The sequence below is a fragment of the Lathyrus oleraceus genome, chromosome 2, assembly GCF_024323335.1.
Source record: "Lathyrus oleraceus cultivar Zhongwan6 chromosome 2, CAAS_Psat_ZW6_1.0, whole genome shotgun sequence".
NCBI classification, from domain to species: Eukaryota; Viridiplantae; Streptophyta; class Magnoliopsida; order Fabales; family Fabaceae; genus Lathyrus; species Lathyrus oleraceus.
In genome coordinates, this window is record NC_066580.1 from 65,081,145 (window position 1) to 65,108,054 (window position 26,910).

At 38.3% G+C, this 26,910-nt stretch overlaps 1 protein-coding gene and 1 non-coding gene across 2 annotated transcripts; both read right to left on the reverse strand.

The window, feature by feature from the left end:
• Positions 1-236: 236 nt before the first annotated feature.
• Positions 237-26,402, reverse strand: LOC127121933 (uncharacterized). The gene is made up of 2 exons (XM_051052356.1): positions 26,299-26,402; positions 237-1,086 (listed from the first exon to the last, which is right to left on the reverse strand). The coding sequence occupies exons 1-2, from the start codon at positions 26,400-26,402 to the stop codon at positions 237-239; spliced, it is 954 nt and encodes a 317-aa protein (XP_050908313.1).
• On the reverse strand, positions 6,040-6,146 carry LOC127125117 (small nucleolar RNA R71). Its single transcript, XR_007804576.1, has one exon. It is a non-coding gene; the product is annotated as a small nucleolar RNA R71 (small nucleolar RNA).
• Positions 26,403-26,910: the final 508 nt, after the last annotated feature.

A 26,910-nucleotide genomic window follows, 5' to 3' on the forward strand; every position in this document is an offset into this window, starting at 1 on the left:
GGTAGTGTTTTGAGTTCTACTGAAGGTTTCTTTGGGCATGGCATTGGATTTGGTGTTAGTTATAGAAATTCTCTCAGACTATTATCTATGTATGTCTCACAGCAGTTATTATCTTCGAATATAGGATATGTTGGAATCTTCAGAACTTCAGTATACTTAGATGGTTCCTTCTTCATTTATTTTACACATTCATCGATAACGTCTAAGAAATAACATGATTCGTCTATAGCTGGTGCTTATAGGAATTTAGTTAAGAGAAATTCAACTTTTTCTTCAACTTCGAATGTTAGCCTTCCTTTCTTCACATTTATGATGGCTCCCGCTGTAGCTAATCTTCCTAAAATAATAGGGATGTGGGAGTCCTCCTTTATATCCATTATTACAAAGTCGATAGGAATATAGAATTGTCCTATACGAAAGGGAACATTCTCTAGCATACCTATTGGAAATTTAACATAACGGCCAGCTAGTTGTAGAGACATCTTTGTTGGTCTTAATTCTCCTAGATTGACTTTTTTGCATGTGGATAAGGGCATTAAACTAACAATGGCTCCTAAATCACATAGAGCTTTGTCTATGATCTTACTTGCGATTACACATGGTATGGAAAAACTACCTGGATCTTTTAGTTTATGAGGCATGTTGTTTTGAATAATAGCACTACACTCGGCAGTAAGCATAACGGTTTCATCATCCTCAAACTTTTTCTTGTTGGATAGAATCTCTTTAAGAAACTTAGCAAATGAAAGCATTTGTGTAATGGCTTCTGTGAATAGTATAGTGATATTAGGTTGCTTCATAAATTCTACGAATTTCTTGAATTGTCCTTCATTTTTGGACTTAACAAGTCTTTGGGGATAAGGTATATGTGGTTTATATGGCGGTGGAGGAACATAAGATGGCTCTTTATCTTTTTCCTCTCCGCTTTCATCTTCCTTTCCATCATTGGTTGGTTCGCTTACCTTTTCGGTTCCCTTGCCAGAATTTTGATATATGGTTGGATTTTGGATTCTTGGGACAACTGGTTCATCTAATTCGGTTCCACTTCGAAGTGTGATAACGTTAGTGAAGCTAGCGGAAATATACCTGAATATATTGCACGCTCGAACATACAACAAAGTCACCATCGAACTTTATGTATCCCCAAAGGGAAGGGAAAACATCGATAAAACCCGGGGGGAAAATATATGCTGGTTAGGAAGTCGGTTATGCAAGGGGAAGGTATTAGCACCCCAAACATCCATGGTACTCCATGGGAACTATTTTGATTATTCTCGCTCGAATAGGTGTGATATCTAAATATTACTCACAAAAGAAATGGAAAAGGAAAAGAAATAGATAGAGTGCTCGATGATGATTAGGGCCCCTGATCACACTAAATCACACCGGGTTTTGACTCGGATTTCACATGTTTTTTAGGTCTTTATTATCATTTTGCTTGTGTTATGCTTTCTTTTATGTTGTTTTCAGGTATTTAGCTCTTTCAGGACCTTTTTAGAAGAAACGAAGCAAAAAGACCATGAAATTAGGGTTTTCAGCAAAAATTGTACTCATGGCGTTCTACATGGCGGCTGCTATAGGAGAAGCCATGACACATCAGCCCTCAACCATGAGGAAACTGCCATGATCCCATGAACTTCCCCATTTACTCACATGGTGGCGCCATAGAGGGGTGGCGGGCGCCAACTTTGCATTTCACGTTCCCACTAAAGAGAAGTTGAAGGGCATCCTGGTCTTTGCATGCTGCTGAATTCCTCTATAAATAGGTCGTTCTAGTTCATTTCCAAATCATCCAACTTAGTTTACAAGACTAAGACTATATTATCATTTGTAAAAGCGACAGTCCTTCACATCGATGGGTTATCGCACCTTAGTGAGATTGAGTTGGAGCACTTTGATTTTGCTGTCGTCTTTATTTTCAAAGTCAAAGGTCTATTTACTTCCTTGTACTAGATTTAAAGCCTCCGTTTGGAGCAGGTTCTAATTTAATCACATTTTTATTTTACTTGCTATGCTTTACTTTATTTAATTTCTTGCCATGCGTTACTTTATTTAATTTCTTGTCATGCTTTACTTTATTTAATTTTCCTGCCATTATCTTTATTGCTCGTTTTAATTGCTTTAGACGCTTTACTTATGCCTTACATTCTAAACAACTCTTCATCATGATCAATATCGTTATATTTGTTTCTATTACCATGTCTGGCTAAATCTTTCAAAGGTTAGAATGTAAGGATCGCGGTTAAAGAGATGTTTCACATATTGCATCTGTAGAAATGCTTTAGGGGCTGTTTTGATTCTTAATTCGAGTTTTCTAAAACAAACTTGGTTAATTTTAACTACTCAAGGAGTGCGAAAGCACCCTGGCTTAGTAAGTAGGAATTTTTACCACTTTAAGGAAAAACGATTTTTGAAATTGTTTTCAGACGCGTTGATAGATTTAAAATCAGGAAACTCCTTAGGTAAAACTTTCCGAATCAAAATCACTTTTCAACTAAGCTTACGAGTCTTATTTCTTAAAAATAGGTTTACTACTTTAGCGTTCTGCGCACCTTTTATACCTGACAATAAAAGGCCTTAATTTAAGGGTAAACTCGGTTCTGAATACGCGAAAGCGACAGTTCCAGTTAAATGGAATCTTTTCATGAGTAGAAAATATTGCCCCATAAGTAGTTCTATTTAGACAATCGAAGCATCGTTTAACTGACGTGAAATACATTCAAGCCTGTCTTTATCTGCACTGTATTTATCATTTTCTTTATTTACTGTTATTTTATGACATCAATATCTCTTTTGTACCGCCTTAGATAAACATCGTAACAATAGTAATCGATAGATTGACGATGTGGTCTCTGTGGGATCGATATTCTTTTATATTACTCTGACGCGATTCGTGCTTTTGCGAATAAAGTGATCAACCCCCATGCCTACGTATCCGCATAGTGCAATGAGGAATTCAGAGCTCTGTAGTTCAAAGAACTAGAGGCGGGAGGTGAAAAGAAGTGTGATAGCAGTATAGTTTAAACCAAAGGATAATTTTGTTTGAACTCCAAAAAGGGTGAAAGATGAACCCAAGAGTAAACAGGTATGAACCAACAAGTAAGGGGCTACAACGCTGTATCACTGTATCGGAACAACCGAAAAAGAGAGGAATTAGGTGTTTGGGTTACAGACCAAACAACTCTTGGTTCACAAGGAGGTACAAGATGGAGCAAGTGTATTTGGCTCAAAGAATAGGGTATATCACCTAAAGTGAATGAAGGTAGATTACGAATGTATTACGGAGATGAATGGAATGAAGTGACCGAAGTCACTGAAATGAGTATTTGGGAATAAGTGACTAAAGAGGTATTGTTTGAAACAAAAAGGTGAAAGTGTATTGGAATCCATAAGAGAAATGGGATTTGTACCATAAAGGTGGTTGGGCTAAGGGCCAAACAACTCTAGGCAAAAATGCGGACTATTTGTTAGGCGTCCTAAAAGGGTGTATATGGAATTCCAAAGAAAGTATATTTTAATGTCAAAGGAATGACATGTCACTGGGGGAACGATTTATGATCGAAGGTAGATAATGGATAGTGAAAGATATGAATGATGCCCTAAGGCGAAGGAGGAATAATTAGAAGCATGCTCACCAAGGACTCGCATCCTCGTGCCTATGTATTCTCATTGTGCAATGAGAAAGTCAGAGCAATCGTAGTTCGGAACTATGGGAATAAAGGGAGCGAGATATTTTTCTAAGCAACGGGGACTCACAAGACACACATATCTTCAAGGAAGGATTGTAGCACTGGATAATACAAGGAATAATATATCACTTGCTGAGGAATCAACAATTCGAGATCAAATAAGGATTGTATCTTGGATCCAAGAGAGGGATAAACTCTTAATCGAAGAGCAAAGTGGCGTCTTAGCCGAAAAAGAATGAATTAAATGTTTGGGTTACGGGCCAAACAACTCTCGATTGATGAGGTGGACTGTCGTTATCGTCCTAAAAGGATAGACAAGGAGTCCAAGGAGAAGAATGATTGATCTCAAAAGGATGATATAGATTAAATGAATGGAGAATGATTGATTGATAAATAGGGTAGATTTATAAATAAGGTAGCTCGCGAAGAAACCGGGTTCTTCTGCCTACGTACCCTTATAGTGCAATAAGGAAGCCAGGGCTTTCGTAGTTCAGCCCACTAGGGCTGAAAGCCAGAATGATTGATGGATAAGTGGATGAGGTAGATTGATAAATAAGATATAGCTCGCGAAGAAACCAGGTTCTCCTGCCTACGTACCCTTATAGTGCAATAAGGAAATCAGAGCTTTCGAAGTTCAGCCCACTAGGGATGAAAACAAGATGATGGAGGCAAAAGAAATGGATGATTGAATTGAAATGATTTGAACGGAGGATGAATAGCTAGATAGTTACTGGATGAGAATCACACTAAAGTCTATGGGTAAAGATGGATACGATAAGCAACGAGCCAAAGGTCTATTTACTTCCTTGTACCAGATTTATAGCCTCAGTTTGGAGCAGGTTCTAATTTAATCGCATTTTATTTTACTTGCTATGCTTTACTTTATCTAATTTCTTGCCATGCTTTTCTTTATTTAATTTCTTGTCATGCTTTACTTTATTTAATTTTCCCGCCATTATCTTTATTGCTCGTTTTAATTGTTTTACATGCTTTACTTACACCATACATTCTAAATAACTCTTCATCATGATCAATATCGTTGTGTTTGTTTGTATTACCATGTCTGGCTAAATCTTTCAAAGGTTAGAATGTAAGGATCGCGGTTAAGGAGATGTTTCACATATTGCATCTGTAGAAAGTCTTTAGGGGCTGTTTTGATTCTTAATTCGAGTTTTCTAAAACAAACTTGGTTAATTTTAACTACTCAAGGAGTGCGAAAGCACCCTGGCTTAGTAACTAGGAATTTTTATCACTTTAAGGAAAAACGATTTTTGAAACTATTTTCATACGCGTTGATAGATTTAAAATCAGGAAACTCCTTAGTTAAAACTTTCTGAATCAAAATCACTTTTCAACTAAGCTTACGAGTCTTATTTCTTAAAAATAGGTTTACTACTTTAGCGTTCTGCGCACCTTTTATAAGTGACAATAAAAGGCCTTAATTTAAGGGTAAACTCGATTCTGAATACGCGAAAGCGAAAATTCTCATTAAATGGATTATTTTCAAGAGTAGAAAATATTTCCCCAAAAGTAGTTCTATTTAGACAATCGAAGCATCATTTAACTGACTTGAAATACATTCAAGCTTGTCTTTATCTGCACTGTATTTATCATTTTCTTTATTTACTGTTATTTTGCGACATAAATATCTCTTTTATACCGCCTTAGATAAACATTGTAACAATAGTAATCGATAAATTGACGATATGGTCTCTGTGGGATCGATATTCTTTTATATTACTCTGACGTGATTCGTGCACTTGGGAATAAAGCGATCCAGTTTTTGGCGCCGTTGACGGGGACCAACTTCGTTAAATTTCGTACCCTGTTGTTACACAGTCTAGACTAAGGCATTATTAGCCGGTAAATGCGAAGAACCCGTAGTACCGGAAATTTAGTAGATCCTTTAGCGGAACCCGAGCGTTACACTCGTACACGCGTCTTACTCATCCGAATTAAGAAAGCTATGGCCGAGAATCGTGACCGGAGACCTCTTAAGGAATTTGCCCAACCCTCTGACGAGGAACCTAGTTCTAGTATAGTAAACCCCCTCATTCCTGCCAACAATTTCGAACTAAAACCATCTTTACTGCAATTAGTGCAACAAAATCAATTCGCGGGTCTCGCTCTTGAGAACCCAAATCAACATTTAAAAGTCTTTATCCAACTGGCCGACACCGTTAAATCCAGCGGTGCTTCACATGATGCGATTCGTTTAAGATTATTTCCTTTCTCCCTCAGGGATAGAGCACGTTCATGGTTAGATTCACTTCCAGCTGACTCAATAACTACCTGGGAAGGCCTTAGGAGAGTATTCCTTGCTAGATATTTTCCCCCTAGTAAGACTGTTGTTCTTCGAAACCAAATAACTAGATTTACTTAAAACCAAGGAGAATCACTTTTTGAAGCTTGGGAGAGATACAAGGAGCTGTTAAGAGTCTGTCCACACCATGGCCTAGAAAATTGGATGGTCGTTCATACTTTCTATAATGGACTCCATTATAACATAAAGATGAGCATCGACGCTGCCGCTGGTGGCGCGTTGATGAACAAACCTTACCCTGAAGCTTGTGACCTAATTGAGGATATGGCCCAAAACCATTACCAATGGGGAATTGAATGAGCATCAGTAGAGAAAAAAGATACCCAAGGTGGAATACATGAGATATGTTTTATGGACATGATGCAAGCAAAAATGGACGCTTTAGCCCTTAGGGTCGAACATATTTCTACAAACTCTAACACCGCAGCGGTAGTCCACACAGAGTGTGAACTTTGTGGATCTAAAGGACACGAACCGGCGGAATGTAACCTTTTGAACGACCTGAACACCGACCAAGTGAATTACGCCCAAGGTAACCCATTTTCAAACACTTACAACCCTGGATAGAGGAATCACCCAAAAGTTTCCTATAAAAACCAGAACCCTATCCAAAATTATGCACCTCAAAGACCATAAGGTTTTCAAACCCAAAAACCAAATCAACCTATGCAAGTTGTGCCCCAGAAGCCTAACCTTGAGAAGATCATGGAGAACTTTATATCGGGCCAGACTCAGCAAAATAAAGAATTCCTAAACCAAAACATTCACGTAAACGAACTGATAACGCAATTAGGGACTAAGGTTGATCAGATAATTACTTATAATAAGATGCTTGAAACCCAGATCTCACAGGTAGCACAAAACCAAGCCCCACAAACTACACCTGGAGGACAATTCCCTGGACAACCTCAACTTAACCCTCGAGGGCAAGCTAACGCTATCACATTACGAAGTGGGACCGCTTACGAAGGGCCTCGTAACCCAATAATGAATGAGTTCAAAGCTTCTAAAGAAAATATACCTACCAACCAAGAAGAGGAACCAGTGAAACCCGAGAAACAAACCGACCAAGAAGGAGAAGCCAAGGATAAAACTTACAAACCACCACCCCCGTACAAACCACCAATTCCATATCCGCAAAGACTTAAACAAACCAAAATCAATAACCAGTACCAAAAGTTTATAAAAGTAATAGAGAAGCTTCATGTAGAGATTCGTTTCACCGAAGCCATCACCCAAATTCCATCTTACGCCAAATTTCTCAAAGACATCTTAACCAACAAGCGTAGGATTAACGATCCCAAACCCTTGGAATGCAACTTTATTTCCGAGAATAAACTTGCTAAGAAGGAGAAAGACCCTGGGAGTTTTTCTATACCTTGCATTCTAGGGAGTCATATGATCGACAAAGCTTTCCTAGACTTAGGCGCTAGTGTGAGTTTAATGCCCTTAGCTGTGTGTAAAAGGTTAAACTTAGGAGAATTACAACCAACTAAGATGTCCCTCCAATTAGCCGATAGATTTGTTAAGTATCCTGTAGGCATATTAGAAGACATCCCCGTTAGGATCGGTCAACTTTGAATCCCGACAGACTTTGTGGTCATGGATATCAAGGAAGACGACGATATCTGTATCCTTTTAGGTAGACCATTTTTATCAACAGCCAGAGCCATAATAGATGTTAAAAGAGGAAAATTAACTTTCGAAGTAAGAGATGAAAAGATAGAGTTTATTCTTTCAAAGTTCCTGATGGCACCAATCATAGGAGACGCGTGTTACGCGATTGATATCATATATGAATGCATAAGGGAATTTGATCAAGAAGAACCTAAGATCAAACCATTTTCAAACCCGAATGAAAAGGATGATGAGCCAGAGGAAACGAAACCTCACACTAACGAATGTTTGGCCCTTACTCCTGACCTTTCACCAAATTCTCAAAAACCAGCTCAAGAACTTAAGGAATTTCCCAAGAACCTAAGATACGAGTTTTTGGATAAAGAAATGAACCCCCTAGTAATAGTTAGTGCCACCTTAAACCAAGACGAGACAAACCAACTCTTGAATGTTTTACGAAGATACCCCTCTGCCTTAGGATACAACATCTCTAATTTAAAAGGTATAAGCCCATCTGTGTGCATGCACAGGATCTCTCTAGAGGAGGATTGAAAACCTTCTAGAGAACATCAGAGAAGAATCAACCCTATAATGAGTGAGGTGGTAAAGAAGGAAGTCCTTAAACTGCTAGAAGCTGATATAATCAATCAGATCTCCGATAGTAAATGGGTAAGTCGTGTACATGTGGTACCCAAAAAGGGAGGCATCACAGTCCTGCAGAACGAGAAGGGCGAGCATGTAGCTTAACGTATAGAAGGCGGATGGTGCATGTGCATAGACTATAGGAAACTCAATAAGGCAACTAGGAAAGACCATTTTCCCCTTCCATTCATAGATCAAATGCTTGAACGTCTTGCCAGACACTTTTACTTTTGTTATCTGGATGGATATTCTGGATTTTTTCAAATACCCATACACCCCGAGGATCAAGAGAAAACGACCTTCACCTGTCCTTGTCATACCCCAATTTTGTCTCTACCCCGATACAATTTTCATTTGATCCATGACCCTATTACACATGCATACATTCATTATTTCTAAAATAAATAAAAATAAATAAATAAATAAATAAATAAATTGGGTAATCGGTTACCCTAATCAGCGTAACCGGTTACACAGCCCCAAAATTGAGTTTTTGGCCATTTTTGACTGGGTAACCGGTTATCCTAATTAGGGTAACCGATTACACCTGCGCAGGCAGCTGTAATAGGTCTGTTTTTTACACAATGTGTTTTTTTGATCAACCCCTCTTTCCACCAACTTTCCCTATAAATAGAGGTACTATTTCCCCTCATTTTTCATGCTTCCTAGCCCCCAAAAGTTCTGTCCAAGTACCATTTACTCACCTCTCTAAACCTAAGCCAAAACAAAAAATCTTTCACTCTTAGAAAAGTCACCCTACCAACTTTTTTGCCCACTTTCATATTTTTTTTCAAAACTTCTTACTCTCTAACACTCATAACTCAGCCCCTTCACTATACTTCCACCATCAACACTTTCATCCCAAACTCCTTGCTCTATATCCAAGCTCAACACCACTTCAACCTACCATTTTTCAACATTTTTGGGTAATGACTTTAGCTTAATCTTTGTTAACTTTTTGGTTTTGTTTTTATGTTGAAAATGTTTGTTCATTCTTGGTTGATCTTTTGAGAGGTTTTAGACTCAAGATTGTAAAAATGATTAACTTTGGTTTACACTCATTTTTGGGATTTCTTGCTCTTGCTACTTTTATCCACTATCTTTAATCAAACTTAGTATTTTATTTCATTTGCTATTTATTGTTGACTTCTTGTTCACATTTATTTGGTTGATGAGATCTATTAGATCATGGCTATGGTTGTTTAGGGTTGATCAAACCTTCAATGTTTCAAACCTATTAATGATTGATCAATAGATCCTTCATGATACTTTGAAGCATTGATAGGTTGCCTCTATTCCAACCATGTTTGGGTCATTTGATACATAGATGAAACCATTTCCTAAACCTTATTTCTTGTTATCATTTAATGTTCATTGTTGACTTTTTGTTACATTTATTTGGTTGATGAGTTCTATTAGATCATGACCATGGTTGTTTAGAGTTGATTAAATCTTCAATACTTCAAATCTATTAATGGTTGATCAATAGATCATTCATGATACTTTGAGGCATTGATACATAGATGAAACCATTCTCTTTACATTAACTTGTTATTCTATTTGCTTATTGTTATTCTACTAACCACTAACCACTAACCATTAACTACTAACTTCTAACATTTATATTATTGCACTTTACTTCCTTGCAATTTATTTTATTGTCATTTACATTCACTAACCATTATTATTGTGATATTATCTTTCTTTATCTTGTGATTTACTTTTATGTCATTACTTTGTAATTTATATTCAAGTACTCATTATCATCATCATTGTACAAACTCATCATGCATGTTTATTTGTTTGTTATTTATTTTGTTGTCATCATATATTAAAAATAACCAAAACATGATAAAATGATAAGACCAAAAATATTCATTCAACTCTTAAGCAACTTGGACTTAGAGAATCTCATCTTAGGACCTTTGCTTGGAAACCTTCCTTCACTCTTTGTGATACTTTGTAAACAATTGGATTCTCACCCGTAACTTATATGCATGTTTGTAAGACCATTATCCTTTGTTTGGCTTAGGTCACTTTAGCCCACAAAAGACTTTCTCTTGGGCTACCTTACAATGAGACTCTTTATTTCCTTGTTGGTTATTTTTGCATTCACGTTGCATAAGCTAAAATTTATAAGTAATCTCATTTTGAGACCATTGTCATAATTCAATTCATATGCACATGTAAATGCAAACTTCAGTCAATATCGAGTGCGCCTTTCCCAAATCAATTCAAAACACCCTTGTAAGTCGATCGCTTTTAAAGCATCGCCATCAACCTCACATAGCTTACTTTTGGACTTTCTTACAATGAGACCTATTCGATTTTTATCGAGTAGAAGAGCAATACACTAAATAAATTCATTTCATTCAAAACACAAATCTAAAACCTCGATCCAACGTCGAGTATTTTCTCTCAAACTCAATCGAAATACCCCAATTAAATCAAAACATTTTTTACAATAAGTTGAATGAAAAAGGAGTTGACGTTGAGTTTTCAACTTCACTCCTCAATTGGACGAATACGAGTTTTCTTACTCGGTTAGTCGAACGATTGTCATTTTCCGCCAAACATATAACTTTATCAAATCATTTCCTTAAGAAAACTATACGAAAAGGGAGATGGTCTTGAGCTTTCAATTCCTCTTCTCAAATGCTTATGAGTTGTTTTACTCAGTCATTCGACTATTTGTCGTTCATGCTAAAATACATCAACCATACGCAAACTTATTTCATAATCACTCAGATGAAAAAGAAAGCGGTCTAGAGTCTTCTACTCCCTTTCCCGATTATTACGATACGAGTTGTCTTACTCGATTATCCGAGTATTCGTCATCCATTTAAAACACCTTAATTATTATCAAATCCTTTCTGCAATTAAGGATGAAAAGGGAGATGGTCTAGAGCCTTCGATTCCTCTCCTCGACTATTAGGATACGAGTTATCTTACTCGAATGTCCAAGTAATCGTCATCCGACCAAAATATCTCAACACAACCAGTCAAACAAAAAATCCAACATATTAATCCAACTTGTTGCCCCTGTGTGACCAAAAACTCTTTTCAGAAAGAACATTGCTAATCCTTTCTAATACGCACAACAAACTAGCGCTTAAGCCTCCTCCGAGAGTAGACAAGCCAACGTTTAGCCTTTAGGATTCGATCTAAACAATTGTTCATTAAAAAAACACCAACCAACCGTAGTTCCCCGAACTATGAATGCTCTGATTTCCTTATTATGCCATAAGGATACGTAGGCAGGAGATTGTTGTATCTTCGCGAGCACACTATTAAAAAACCTCCCCTTTCTCCTTTCTGAGGTTCTCATCCATTTCCATTTTCAACATTTTATAACCCCAAAGATAACAAAAAAAACATAAATTAACATTCAAAACACAAATTAGAACTAAAAGGTTCCCGTTGAGTACAACGAACGTAAGGGGTGCTAATACCTTCCTCTTGTGTAATCCACTCCCGAACCCGAATATGGTTGCGACGACCATTATTCCATTTCCTAGAGGTTTTATCGATATTTTCCTATCCCTTCATTGGGATAAATAAAGTTCGGTGGCGACTCTGTTCGAACACTAATTTTTCCGCGACCATTGCAAGGAAACGTATTTTTCGAGATGCGATAGTCTTTACGGAACATTTTCTTACAGAATGCCGTTTGGACTCTGCAACGCGTCAGCTACTTTCCAACGTTGTATGATGTCAATCTTTGCAGATTATTTTGACGGAATTATGGAAGTGTCCATGGATGTATTCTCAGTATGTGGGTTTGACTTTGAGAATTGCCTCATTAATCTTGAGAAAATCCTAGAAAGATGCGTAGAAGTTAACCTTGTATTAAACTGGGAGAAGTGTCACTTTATGGTTAAAGAAGGAATATTGTTAGGATATATAATATCTGAAAGAGGCGTTGAGGTCGACAAAGCAAAGATAGAAGTGATAGAAAACCTTAACCCTCCTAAGACTGTTAGAGAAATCTGTAGTTTTCTTGGACACGCCGGTTTTTACCGACGATTTATCAAAGATTTCTCTAAAATAACAAAACCCCTGACCGGCCTTCTGATGAAAGATGTTGAATTCATTTTCGACGAAAAATGTATCGAAGCCTTTAATCATTTAAAACAAGCGCTAATTTCAGCGCCCATTTTACGAACTCCGGATTGGACTCAACCTTTTGAAATAATGTGTGATGCTAGCGATTTCGCTGTAGGAGCTGTTTTAGGACAAAGAGAAAATAAGAAATTACATGTGATATATTACGCTAGTAGAACCCTAGATGCTGCTCAACTCAGTTATACAACAACAGAGAAGGAACTCCTAGCTGTAGTTTTTGCAATTGATAAATTTAGGTCTTATCTTGTCGGATCTAAGATTATAGTCTATACAGACCATGCAGCTATCTGTTACCTTCTAAGAAAAAAGGATGCGAAACCTAGGTTACTCAGATGGATCCTTTTACTACAAGAGTTCGACTTAGATATCCGACACAAAAAAGGAACATAAAACATAGTTGCTGACCATCTTTCCAGACTAAAGCATTTGAAGCCAGACCATTTACCTATAAATGATGATTTCACCTATGACAGATTGATAGCTAAGTTAGATATCGTTCCCCTTGAACCTGATAGAGACAACTTGGGAACAGTTTCAGAGATTAGCAGAGTACCATGGTACGTTGATTTTGTGAATTATCTAGTCGCTGACATTATACCACCTGACCTCAATTATCAACAAAGGAAGAAGTTCTTTAAAGATGTAATACATTTCTATTGGGACGAACCATTCCTTTTTAAAAGGGGAACATATAATATCTTTCGACGTTGCGTCCCGGAAGAAGAAGTCAGAAATATCATAGAGCATTGTCACTTTTCACCCTATGGTGGACATTCAAGCACATCTAAGACATACGCTAAGATCCTTCAAGCTGGTATTTATTGGCCAACATTATAGTGTGATGTCCATACTTATATTGTCTAATGTGACTGGTGCCAGCATGCTGGAAACATACCAAGACGCGACGAAATGACTTTAAAGAACATCCAAGAAGTGGAATTATTTGACGTTTGGGGTATTGATTTCATGGGATCTTTTCCATCTTCGATGGGAAACAATTATATTTTGGTAGCCGTCGACTATGTGTCCAAATGGATAGAAGCTATAGCCTCACCCACTAACCATACAAGGGTAGTCATCAAGATCTTTAAAAATAATATTTTCCCCAGATTTGGAGTACCACGACTGGTCATAAGTGATGGTGGATCACATTTTATATCCAGGATATTCGATAAACTCTTAAGAAAGTATGGAGTAAAACACAGAGTAGCAACACCATATCATCCCCAGACTAATGGTCAAGTGGAAGTATCAAACAGAGAGATTAAGAAAATCTTGGAAAAAACTGTTTCGATATCCAGAAAAGATTGGTCTGAAAATCTTACAGAAGCATTGTGGGCTTACAGAACTGCTTACAAAACCCCTATTGGAACTACACCATACCAGTTAGTCTATGGAAAGTCATGCCACTTACCTTTTGAACTTAAGCACAAAGCATATTGGCCATCAAGACCCTGAATTTGGATTACCTAGCATCTGGCAAGAAGCGGATCCTCGATATCCACAAATTGGAGGAACTCCACCAGAACGCTTACGAGAATGCCATTATATACAAAGAAAGAACCAAAGCATGGCATGACAAAAGGATTGTAAAAAAATAATTTAATATAGGCGTCTATGTTCTCCTTTCAATTCCACATTACGACTCTTTCCAGGTAAGTTGCGCTCAAGATGGACAGGCCCCTATAAGGTTTCCAAAATCCTCAAATCTGGAGTAGTTGAAATCCGGAACAATTCCTGTAATCCGTTTTTGGTAAATGGATAAAGACTGAAGCAATATCAAGGAGGTGACATCCCCACAGAATGCCCTGGTCATACTCTAATCGACCCTCCAGTTCCTACCTCTGATATATAAAGTTCAAATCGTCAAGCTAACGACGTTAAACTAGCGCTGCATGGGAGGCAACCCATGATTTCTTTTTCCTTTACTTTACTTTTACTATTTCAATTTATATTTTCATATGTTTAGACTAACATTTTCAATGTTTGCGATTTCAGGTGTCCTCTATTTTTAACCTAACTTTTCAGGATGGAGAATTTCGACACTATGCTAGTGATCTTTTGTGACCCAGTACAGGAGCAACGCTACGCCATGCTTTCCTAGCGTCCAATGCTACCCACCAGATATCCTGATTCGAGCTGCATGGAAGCATTAGGCATTGAGCCTAGTGTCAGGCATTTGTGCAATCATTTGCAATGGGATGAGTATATTGATGCAATGCATGTGACTTACAGGAACCTCACTTTGGAGTTCTTGAGCTCACTGAACTACGAGCCCTATGTTGGTCACGCTAGTGATGGTGGCTACATTAATTTTAGGTTGTTTGGGACCGAATACACCTTCAACCACAAGCGTCTCGGTGACTTAATTGAATTCCAGACTACTTATGATGCCTCATTTGAGCTCCCCATGAGCTATTTCTTGAGTAGAGACGTTGAGAAGTTCGGGAGTGACATTACATGTGGAGGTAGCCCTGACCCTTCCACACAAATCTCTAACAAGATCCATAATCCTGCTTTCAGATATTTTCAGATGGTTATTTCCCACACCTTCCTGGGGAAGAGTGACGTTGATACACACATAAGTGCTGAAGAGATTTTCTTCATGTACTGTACCACTTAGTCACGCTCGGTAGCTTGCGGAGCCTTTCTGATCGAGAGTCTCTATCTTAATGCTCGCTCCCCTGTGAGTCCTATACATCTTGGAAGCACGGTAACCCATATAGCCTCCTCCCTAAGACTTGATAGAAGACTATTTCACCTGACGTCTTACTGCAGATATACTTTGATGGATATTGACTTCTGTCTGGACCGTGGCCTCATGAGGAGATCTTCCTTCCACCCGGATCAATACCGACTCTTGATCGAGGGTGAGACTATCCACTACTTTATTTTACCAGATCCTCAGGTAACTTGTGTTTATGATCAGGCCAACTGGGCCTATGCCATAGAAGGCAAGACGAGATAGTAAATGAGCAGAGAATCCCACCTGAAGCAGAGCATCATCCAACACCTACCAGAATCAAAGTCCTCACCAATAATCCAAATCTTCAGAGTCCAAGCATACATTTTAAGCTTGTTAGGCTTCGTATGGAGATAGCCCAGCTCCGCCAGGAGCTCGCTGACGTTGCTTTGCAGGTCAAAGTGTCAGATGCCACACATGCCACTGAAGGCGATATACTGAACAATGAGATCGCCGACCTTAGACACCAGATTGTAGAGCTCCGAGGATCCGAGGTTGAGGAGACTCCATTATTCCCTGGACACTAATGATGTCACCGACCAAGAGATGCCATTTGATTTACCTATTTCCCATTATTTATTATTTATGCTTGTTTTTATTTTTCCTTTTGACTTTATGATTGCTTTTTCTTTCCTAGGATCTTTTCTACAAAATAAGGAACAAATTGTAGCCCAGGAAGCAAAGAACCAGCCCGGCCCAAACACCAACTCCGAAGCCACGGCGGACGCCATAAGCCTCATGGCAGGCGCCATGAGGTCTGTATATTTAACGGGACAAAATCCCTAAATCTTCCATTTTTACCTTCTTCAACCTCTCAAAACTCATTTTCTTCTCCTTCCAACTCCATCAAAGTCCACGAAAAATCCTAACTTTATCATTTCAACTCAAAACCATTATCATTCCTAAACTTCACCCATAAATTTCCTCCTCCAAAAACCCACTAAAACTCCATTTTCACTTCCTCACCATAACAACCCATTTTTCTCTTCACTCACCATCAATGGCCGGAATGGACTTCGACAACATCATCCTTCGCGGAGGGAAACCCGGAGAGCGTCAAAACAAAATTCTACAAAAATTGCAATCACGAGAAATTCTCGCCACCAGGTTTGTTAGGAGTGCCTTACGGAGAGGGTGACATCTATGAGACACCCTTAGATGCTAAATGGGAACTCGAGGCCAACCATGAGTCTATCTTAGGTCGCTCTAGGCAGCTGCAGGAAGGTCTCAGTACTCGTAGCAGAAGTCGTCGACCCAGGCATTCTGACCAGGGCGGTGACAATATCGGTGATCAGCCTTAGTTCTCTCTTTCAGGTTACTCCGACCCTATCTCATATCGAAACATTGAGGACAATGTTCGGTTTAAGTGTGGGAGGATATTTTTGTCGCTTTCCTTTATTTTCAGTATGTTTTGTGTGTTTTAGTTGTTTGTTTTTCTTTCAATAAAATAACATGTGTTTGACGAGTCATATGTGTGGTGTATCCGTACTTCTCCCATCTCTTTAGCCTTACCAAAAATTTTGTGAGCAAAGAAAACAGTGTATTTTGAATATTTAGGCTATAAGACAGGTTTATGACATGATGTGGAAGACTTGGGAAAACTTTTTCTAAATATCGATATCGTCTTGACACCGTAGGCTTCATGATTATAAGAGTCGATCCCGATAACCCATATGATGTGGCCCTAATTTTTGTTCCAAATAAGTCCTTAAGTAGTTTATCCTTGCAGTCAGCTCCGGCTTAAGCATGCTCTACGTAGGGGACCGATGAAAATAGGTGAATGATCATAAAAATCTCTGCTTTGTTCTCTAGTTATATGAAATTCCGGGCTAGGTGACTCTCACACGGTCATTTAACCCAAAAAAAAAATGTGAAACATGCAGAAGAAAAATAATAAAAAAAAAAATAATATGCCTATTGTTGGTTGGTTCAGAGGTATCTGGTGCTGAACTTGGTAGGGTGGATTACAATCCAATCCCCCACAAATATACTTGGGTCAAATAAAGGGGTTACACCAGCTTATGTACCAGAGCCCCATGCTTAAGATCATAATCACTAACCGGTCACCTTACTATGAGTATGTACGTATAACGGGCTTAATGTGATTGCACCTGAATGAAAAGGACTTGAAGAAGATGAAAAGAAGGCCTAGGTATGATGGGGTAATATGGATTGATTTGTATAGGAACGAAGCCTATGATCGTGTTTGCGGGAAGTGTCACTATAATATCCTTAAGTTGATTCGTTAGTACCTATCGATACATTCCTTGAATGAACTTATAAACCTTTTTGCCTTGAATTTACTCTGGTTGATATTGTTTCTTGCATGAGCTATAAAGAGTTTTGCTTGAGGACAAGCAAAGGTTTAATTGTGGGAGAATTTGATCACACTGAATCACACCGCGTTTTTGACTCGGATTTCACATGTTTCTTTGGTATTTATTATCATTTTGCTTGTGTTATGCTTTATTTTGTGTTAATTTCAGATATTTAGCTCTTTCAGGACCTTTTTAGAATAAACGAAGCAAAAAGACCATGAAATTAGGGTTTTCGGCAAAAATTGTACTCATGACGTTCTATATGGCGACCGCTATAGGAGAAGCCATGACACATCAATCCTCAACCAAGAGGAAACTGTCACGATCCCATGAACTTCCCCATTTACTCACATGGCGGGCGCCATAGAGGGGTGGCGGACGCCACCTTTGCATTTCACGTTCCCACTAAAGAGAACTTGAAGGGCATCCTGGTCTTTGCATGCTGCCGAATTCTTCTATAAATAGGTCGTTCTAGTTCATTTCCAAATCATCCAACTTAGTTTACAACACTAAGTCTATATTATCATCTGTAAAAGTGGTAATTCGTCACATCGAGGGGTTATCGCACCTTAGTGAGATTGAGTTAGAGCACTTTGATTTTGCTGTCGTCTTTATTTTCAAAGTCAAAGGTCTATTTACTTCCTTGTACCAGATTTAAAGCCTCCATTTGGAGCAGGTTCTAATTTAATCGCATTTTTATTTTACTTGCTATGCTTTACTTTATTTAATTTCTTGCCATGCTTTACTTTATTTAATTTCTTGTCATGCTTTACTTTATTTAATTTTCCCGCCATTATCTTTATTGCTCGTTTTAATTGTTTTACACGCTTTACTTACGCCTTACATTCTAAACAACTCTTCATCATGATCAATATCGTTGTATTTGTTTGTATTACCATGTCTGGATAAATCTTTCAAAGGTTAGAATGTAAGGATTGCGGTTAAAGAGATGTTTCACATATTGCATCTGTAGAATGCTTTAGGGGCTGTTTTGATTCTTAATTCGAGTTTTCTAAAACAAACTTAGTTAATTTTAACTACTCAAGGAGTGCGAAAGCACCCTGGCTTAGTAACTAGGAATTTTTATCACTTTAAGGAAAAATGATTTTTGAAACTGTTTTCGGACGCGTTGATAGATTTAAAATCAGGAAACTCCTTAGGTAAAACTTTCCGAATCAAAATCACTTTTCAACTAAGCTTACGAGTCTTATTTATTAAAAATAGGTTTACTACTTTAGCGTTTTGCGCACCTTTTATAAGTGACAATAAAAGGCCTTAATTTAAGGGTAAACTCGGTTCTGAATACGCGAAAGCGACAATTACCGTTAAATGGATTCTTTTCAAGAGTAGAAAATATTTCCCCATAAGTAGTTCTATTTAGACAATCGAAGCATCATTAAACTAACGTGAAATACATTCAAGCTTGTCTTTATCTGCATTGTATTTATCATTTTCTTTATTTACTGCTATTTTGCGACATCAATATCTCTTTTGTACCGCCTTAGATGAACATCGTAACACTAGTAATCGATAGATTGAGATTTGGTCTCTGTGGAATCGATATTCTTTTATATTACTCTGACGCGATTCGTGCACTTGCGAATAAAGCGATCAGCCCCCATGCCTACGTATCCGCATAGTGCAATGAGGAATTCAGAGCTCCATAGTTCAAAGAACTAGAGACGGGAGGTGAAAAGAAGTGTGATAGCAGTATGGTTTAAACCAAAGGATAATTTTGTTTGAACTCCAAAAAGGGTGAAAGATGAACCCAAGAGTAAACATGTATGAACCAACAAGTAAGGGCCTACAACGCTGTATCACTATATCGGAACAACCGAAAAAGAGAGGAATTAGGTGTTCGGGTTATAGGCCAAACAACTCTTGGTTCACAAGGAGGTATAAGATAGAGCAAGTGTATTTGGCTCAAAGAATAGGTTATATCACCTGAAGTGAATGAAGGTAGATTACAAATGTATTACAGAGATGAACGGAGTGAAGTGACCGAAGTTACAGAAATGAGTATTTGGGAATAAGTGGCAAAAGAGGTATTGTTTGAAACCGAAAGGTGAAACTATATTGGAATCCATAAGAGAAATGGGATTTGTACCATAAAGGTGTTTGGGTTAAGGGCCAAACAACTCTAGACAAAAATGCGGACTATTCGTTAGGCGTCCTAAAAGGGTGTATATGAAATTCCAAAGAAATTATATTTTAATGTCAAAGGAATGATATGTCACTGGGGGAACGATTTATGATCGAAGGTAGATAATGGATAGTGAAAGATATGAATGATGCCCTAAGGCGAAGGAGGAATAATTAGAAGCCTGCTCGCCAAGGAATCACATCCTCGTGCCTACGTATTCTAATTGTGCAATGAGAAAGTCAGATCAATCGTAGTTCGGAACTACGAGAATAAAGGGAGACAGATATTTTTCTAAGCAACGGGAACTCACAAGACAAACATATCTTCAAGGAAGGATTGTAGCACTGGATAATACAAGGAATAATATATCACTTGTTGGGGAATTAACAATTCAAGATCAAATAAGGATAGTATCTTGGATCCAAGAGAGGGATAGACTCTTAATCGAAGAGCAAAGTGGCGTCTTAGCCAAAAAAGAATGAATTAAATGTTTGGGTTACGGGCCAAACAACTCTCGATTGATGAGGTGGATTGTCGTTATCGTCCTAAAAGGATAGACAAGGAGTCCAAGGAGAAGTATGATTGTTCTCAAAAGGATGATATAGATTGAATGAATGGAGAATGATTGATTGATAAATAGGGTAGAATTATAAATAAGGTAGCTCGCGAAGAAACCGGGTTCTTCTGCCTACGTACCCTTATAGTGCAATAAGGAAGTCAGAGCTTTCGTAGTTAAGCCCACTAGGGCTGAAAGCCAGAATGATTGATTGATAAGTGGATGAGGTAGATTGATAAATAAGATATAGCTCGCGAAGAAACCAGGTTCTCCTGCCTACGTACCCTTATAGTGCAATAAGGAAATTAGAGCTTTCGAAGTTCAGCCCACTAGGGATGAAAACAAGATGATGAAGGCAAAAGAAATGGATGATTGAATTGAAATGATTTGAATGGAGGATGAATAGACTAGATAGTTGCTGGATGAGAATCACACTAAAGTCTATGGGTAAAGGTGGATACGATAAGCAACTAGCCAAACGTCTCGTACCCAAAGATATCCAGAATGAGTGTAAGAAAGCTCCAGTCTCATTCCTTCTTTACCACTTAAGGCTCGTGGAATGTAATTCTCGTCTTAACCTTCAAGTGGAGAGAGAAGAATCTTTGTAGTTGTTTCTTGCATTGATGAAGACCTTATCAATCATTTGATTCGAATTATACTAAAGTCTATGAATAGAGGCGAATACGATGAGCGCTGGGTCATACGTCCCATACCCAAAGATACTCAGAATGGGGGTAGGAATACTCTACTCCCACTCTTTCTCTATTACTTGACTCGTATCATATAACTCGATTCATGATTGATAAGTTGATGACATAGTCCTTGCTTTATTGTATTGTTTGAAATTCTAGTTAATAGACTATCGATGTCACACAGGATGTTATGACATCCGATTGTGCGCACACAGGAATATATACAGCAGGAAATTATAAGTGCAGTAAATAACACAAGTAATTGTTTACCCAGTTCGGTGACAAACACACCTACGTCTGGGGGCTACCAAGCCAGGGAGGAAATCCACTATTAGTAGTATTAATTCAGACCTTAAACCAACTGTTTAATCCTATCACTTAATACCTACCCAATGCAATTTCAATCTTACACTAAGACCAGAGTTCCTACTCACTCCCCCTCAATCACCTCGGTGATTACAACCTTTAATTAAGTTTAAAGACAATGGTGAAGTAATACTTCAAACAACTCATGATTGTGCTTAACAGCTTTAATCAAGATACACAACACTCACGCTTAAAAGCTTAGAGTGACACAACACTTACAACTCAATGAACACCCTAGTCCAATGCAATCATCTAGGTGATAATTGCTTGGCTCACAAGATAAACCTAATACAAGACACAAACAAAAATACAGCAGTGAAGTATGATGGTACAATGAAAGCTTCACGCCTAAAACCCCTAAGTTCTGAAAGAAGGATTGCCATCCTTTTATATTGCAGCACTTGGGCCTTGTACTTGTATTTCCTAAAAATAAGGTTAAGCAAGTTAACCTAATTTCCACATATTAGGGTGCTAACAAATAGGCTATTTGTTAGGTTCATTAATTGTAGCTCAGTTGTTAGTTTCCTGGATTTTAGCTCAGCTGTTGGATTCCTGAAAAATAGCCTGAGAAAAATACTGAAACAGAAAAACTAACCATCATACACTTTAGCATATGCTGTCAGGAATGAATGTTACAACATTCAGTTTGACGTCCAGAATCATAGGCCATATGCTAGGTCTGTTATTTTCCTGAAAACAGACTGTACTAAATGATGTACTGTAAAAGACCAACCAGTCTATACTTCAGTATCAGCTAACAGAAATAAATGTCATAACATCCAGTTTGACATTTACACAATGGGCTTTATGCCAGGTCTGTTATCCTCCTGAAAAAACAGACTGAAATAAATACTGAACTGTAGCAGAAAAACCAACCTGCCTATTATTCAGTATATGCTGTCACTGATGAATGTCATAACATCCAGTTTGACATTCAGATAGTAGGCCTTATGCCAGGTCTGTTACTCCCTTGATAAACAGACTGAATTAAATACTGAGTTATAATAGACAACCAACTATTCTATACCTCAGTATCTGCTGTCAGGGATGAAGGTCATAACATCTAGTTTGACATTCAGTAAAACCTGTATTAGCTAAACCTGCAGCATACTACTCAAGTATGTCATGACATCAGTCAAGACATCAGAGTATAATTAGTGTTTTAACACAACACGCAGCCAATCAAACATCTCCAAAGCATGTCATGACATCAGTCAAGACATTAGAGTCCAGTTAGTGTTTTAACATAAAATGCAGCCAATCAAACATCTACATTGTTTTACGAAGAGAGAGACTTGCCAATCGTACGATTAGAATTGTGCTAAAGTATATGAATAGAGGTGAATACGATGAGCGCTGGGTCATACGTCCAATACCCAAAGATACTTAAAATGTGGGTAGGAATACTCTAGTCCCACTCCTTCTCTATTGCTTAAGGCTCGTGCCACACAATTCTAACTTTGATTTGACAAGTTTTTGAAGATGCCACCTTTGATATACTTGTATAATTTGCTGCTTGGTATGACTGAGAATGTCTTGATTGAGAAATATGACTTGAGGCCTCATGTTCCACAGCTTAGAAGAAAAGTCTTATTAAGTGACCGAGGGTCTTTCGGTCACTCAAATTAGACAGTGGGAATGTCTTGATTGAGAAATTGCTTTTGACAAATTTGAACCATGGGTTTGAAGTAATTTGGATTTTTTGGTTAAAACCTAATCTAATGGTTAACATTGATCAAACTAGCCTAAGGGAGCATGTTATGGTTAGTCAAAATTCGACTAAGATTCTACGTACAAATTCTAAGGGAATATGTGCATGTTAATCAAAGTCTCGATCAAAAAATTATGTTAATACTATTCCTAAGGGAACATGTTAATGTTGAGACTTTGGGTTATAATTCTAAATTAACTTCTAGTCCTAAAGGAGCATGTGATTTTATGAGTAAAATGTCCAAAATTACCCCTAAAGGGTAAAATGGTCTTTGCCAAATTTTACGGTTATTGAATCTAAAAATGAAAATTCTAATTGAATTCCTAATTGTTCTAATTAGCCTAAATTCTATCAACTAAATTAATAAATTAACAAGCAAATAAAGCAAATAAAATAGAAAGCTTTTGCAAAACAGAGGGGAAGGCTTGGTTTAGATGTGCAGAAAAAATGGAATAAAATAGAGTCCAATATGCATGGGCTTCAGGTGCCAAAGCCCAATGCAAAACAAGGTTCTCTTCCGTTAAGGGGTGCAGCAGAAAAATGGTGTGAGATGACACTGTATTGGGCTTAGTGTGTGACAAGCCCAATCAGAAAATGGGCCCAACGATTGGGAGTTGTGTTGGGAAAAAACCAGAAGAATTTGAAAATACGCGCCTTTTTCCAAGACAGTTCAGGTCGCCGGTGTCGGAGCTCCACTGCGGACCACTGTGCCGGAAATCGCTTCCGGCGGCGATGGCTACTGGAAATGAAAAGCGGAGACACATTCATCTTTGTCTCCACCTCCCGAACAAGGGTCCACTCTCCAAATTCTCTAATTCCTGTCCTAAATCCAATAATGATATTGAATCCTCAAGAACTCCTAAGAACTTAGATCCAAAATACTCCTCCATGAACAAGATTCAAAACCCCTCATGATGGGGGTTTGTAAAAGCATGGTGTAATGTTCGACATAACAACTAGAAATGCAATGAAAAAAAGACCTACCTCCAAAGCTGAGAGTTGCTCTGGCGAGTGTTGATCGGAGAAGATGATGATGACGGAAAATCACCTGTACAAGCAAGTGAAATATTGCCTTTATCTTCCTCTTGTTTTCTGAATCTTCTTCTTCACAAAAACTGTAGTATGATGAGGTTTAGCTCACTCTTCTTGAAGCTTCAATGGAGTTTTGGGAAAATTGAGCTTTGAGTGTGAGAGGGAGAGGGTTCAGAAGTTGCAGAGAAATGAAGATGATGATTGCAAAGAGTGTAGCTAGAGAGTAGTGAATGGTGAAGAAGCCCTCAAATGATGGCGAGGATGAGAATTTATAGGGATGAGGATTGGGATTCATAAGGTCTGGAATTAGGCTTGGAGTTACTTAAAAGAGGTTTGGAGTTAGTTGGAATGGACTCAGTGAGTTTAGGTGGTTAACTCACTGGGTTGACAGTTAGTTAATTAGTTAACTTAGTGGAAATGTGTTCAAGTGACTGGTTATTGTAGGTGACAGTTTGAATGAGATTAGCTTATCATGACTTGCAATTGTAGGTTAACAGTGGTTGTGTTGTGTTATGTGATTTTGGCTTTGGTTATGATTGTGCAAGTTGAAGTGTTGGTGGATTTTACTGCATTTGGTTTGCTGCAGGTTTAATGTGTTCACAATGTGTTTTGTTGAATTTTGATGAAGTACCAAACATTGAAGTGTCATCGGATGCTCACGATTTTCCCGGTGTTTATGCATGTGTCTACTTGCCTTGGATCGCAAGCCTCAATGATGGAGGATCATGTTTCATCCCAAAAGTCCTATTCTCATAACAGTGGTGCAAAATCTTGCAGAACAAGCCATAAGTCGACTCAAGCAGTGATTTTCTCAGGGTTGAGTCGACCGGTGGGTCGACTTGTCTGGACCCGCGACGAAAAGACTGAAAGAAGAAATGGAAATGAGTCGATGCAAGTGACGAGTGAGTCGACTCAATCACTAATTTCCAGCATTGAGTCGACCGGTAGGTCAACCTATTCTGACCCGAGGGAATTAGGTTCTAAGAAAGAAGGATCATGAGTCGAAGCAAAGGATGAGTGAGTCAACTCACTCAATCTGCCCATAATTGAGTCGACCGGTGGGTCGACCTGTTCGGACCCGGGGGTTTTGCGCCGAGTCATGAGTCGACTCATAGGGCTAAAAACTTCCCAAAATGAGTTTTTTGCAATGTTACACCTTTTTTGTACCCTTTTATGTATGTAATGAATTTTTTAGGGATAAAATGCATGGAATTGACCAATTGAATGAAAACGACTTGACTCAATATATGAACATGACCACAAATCAAACCCGAGATTTATAATTGACACATGGAAGCGGGGAACGTGACCCTATGGACCAAGCAATAGTGGTATGACCATGATTAGGTGAATGAATGAAGGTGGATGGGAATTATGAGACCAGGGATGTGGATCACGACCAAAAGACTTGAGCACCAAGGGGGATAAAATGGACAAACCAAGTATCGAATGCCGAGTGTGACACACTGAGATCACATGAGATTAGGGTTTTCGAGGCCTCAGTGCCTCGGGGTAAGTCCAAACCAAGCATTTCCAGTTGTTCTACCAACAAACCAAAGCCATCCAAGCCAAACACTTGAAATCCATGGTGATGAATGATGCTTATGCATGAATTAATAATGCATGCAATTGAACTCTAATCATGGTTAAATGGAGATGTGAAGAAAAGGGGAGGGCAAATTTTGGGATACTACAGTTAGCATGGCCTTTTGGGTTTGGTTGTGGTAGACCAGGAAATGCTCCAGCTAGAGCTACTATTGCGGCTTGTTATTGGGCTACTTGGGAGATATGGGTTTCTAACATTTTATTATGGGTAGCCATAGCATCAAACTTATTTGACAATTGTTTCATCAGTTCACTTGTATGAGCATTTTGATTTGCAAATTCTTTGTTTTGTTGAGCTTATGCATTCATAAAATTTTCCATCATGATCTCCATATTTGACTTTCTAGGTGCTTTTGGAGCAACAAGGGCTCCTTTTTTATAGCCAGGTGGAATAACAGGTGTTGGGTTTGGTGGAAACAAAGCATTGTTACTTTTATAGGAAAAGTTCGGATGGTTTCTCCAACCAGGATTGTAAGTGTTTGAATATGGGTTTCCTTGAGCATGGTTTATTTGGTCGGTGGGAACACCAGCCAATAACTGACAATGTCATTAGTGTGCTCAGGGGTTCTACATTATTCACAGTTTGGTGTTATAGCAGCTACGGTAGTTGCTGGTGCTATGGCCAAGCTTTCAATTTTTTGAGTAAGCGCATCCACTTTAGCATTAACGCAGTCTATGCCATTAACTTCGTACATTCCACCTTTCAGAGTTAGTTTTTCTACAGCAACACATTCACCTCCCCATTGGAAATATTTTGACCATGTTCTCTATGAGTTCATAAGCTTCGTCATACAGTTTGTCCATTAGAGCACCGCCAGCGGCAACGCTTAAATTCATCATAGTGTTATACAACATACCATTATAGAAAGTATGGATAATCAGTCATTCTTCAAGTCTATGGTGTGGATAAATTCGCATCATGTACTTGTATCTTTCCTAAGCGTATAAAAGAGATTCATTGTCTTTTTTCTTAAATCCATTGATTTGAGCTCTTAGCATAGTTGTTTTACTTTATGGAAAATATCGGGCTAGGAAGACTTTCTTCAACTCGTCCCATGGTGTCTTTTTTCCTAAACGATGCCTAAAGCGCTATCGCTGTTTTTAGGATTGATGCCTAGTTTCCACTATCCGGTTCCTTCCTCACACTCTCGCGCTATCGGATTGAACCTTGATTTGTTCTTCACTCTCATGCCAAAACAATAAAACGTACATTTGGAAACTAAAGCCAGAACATAATTAAATCATATATTCGTGCCTATAATTTCTACCGAGTCCCGTCGGTAACGACGATCCTCATACGCCGAACTCAAGATAATTTAGCAAGACATGGTATTAATTGAAAGCAACA

What these genes read in the sequence shown, in the direction of transcription:
- LOC127121933 (XM_051052356.1), bottom strand. Translation starts at nt 26,402, where the DNA reads ATGATGAATTTAAGCGTTGCCGCTGGCGGTGCTCTAATGGACAAACTG. An exon ending in AAAATATTTCCAATGGGGAG is followed by an intron (nt 1,087 to 26,298) that starts GTGAATGTGTTG and finishes CAATATATTCAG; the next exon opens with GTATATTTCCGCTAGCTTCA.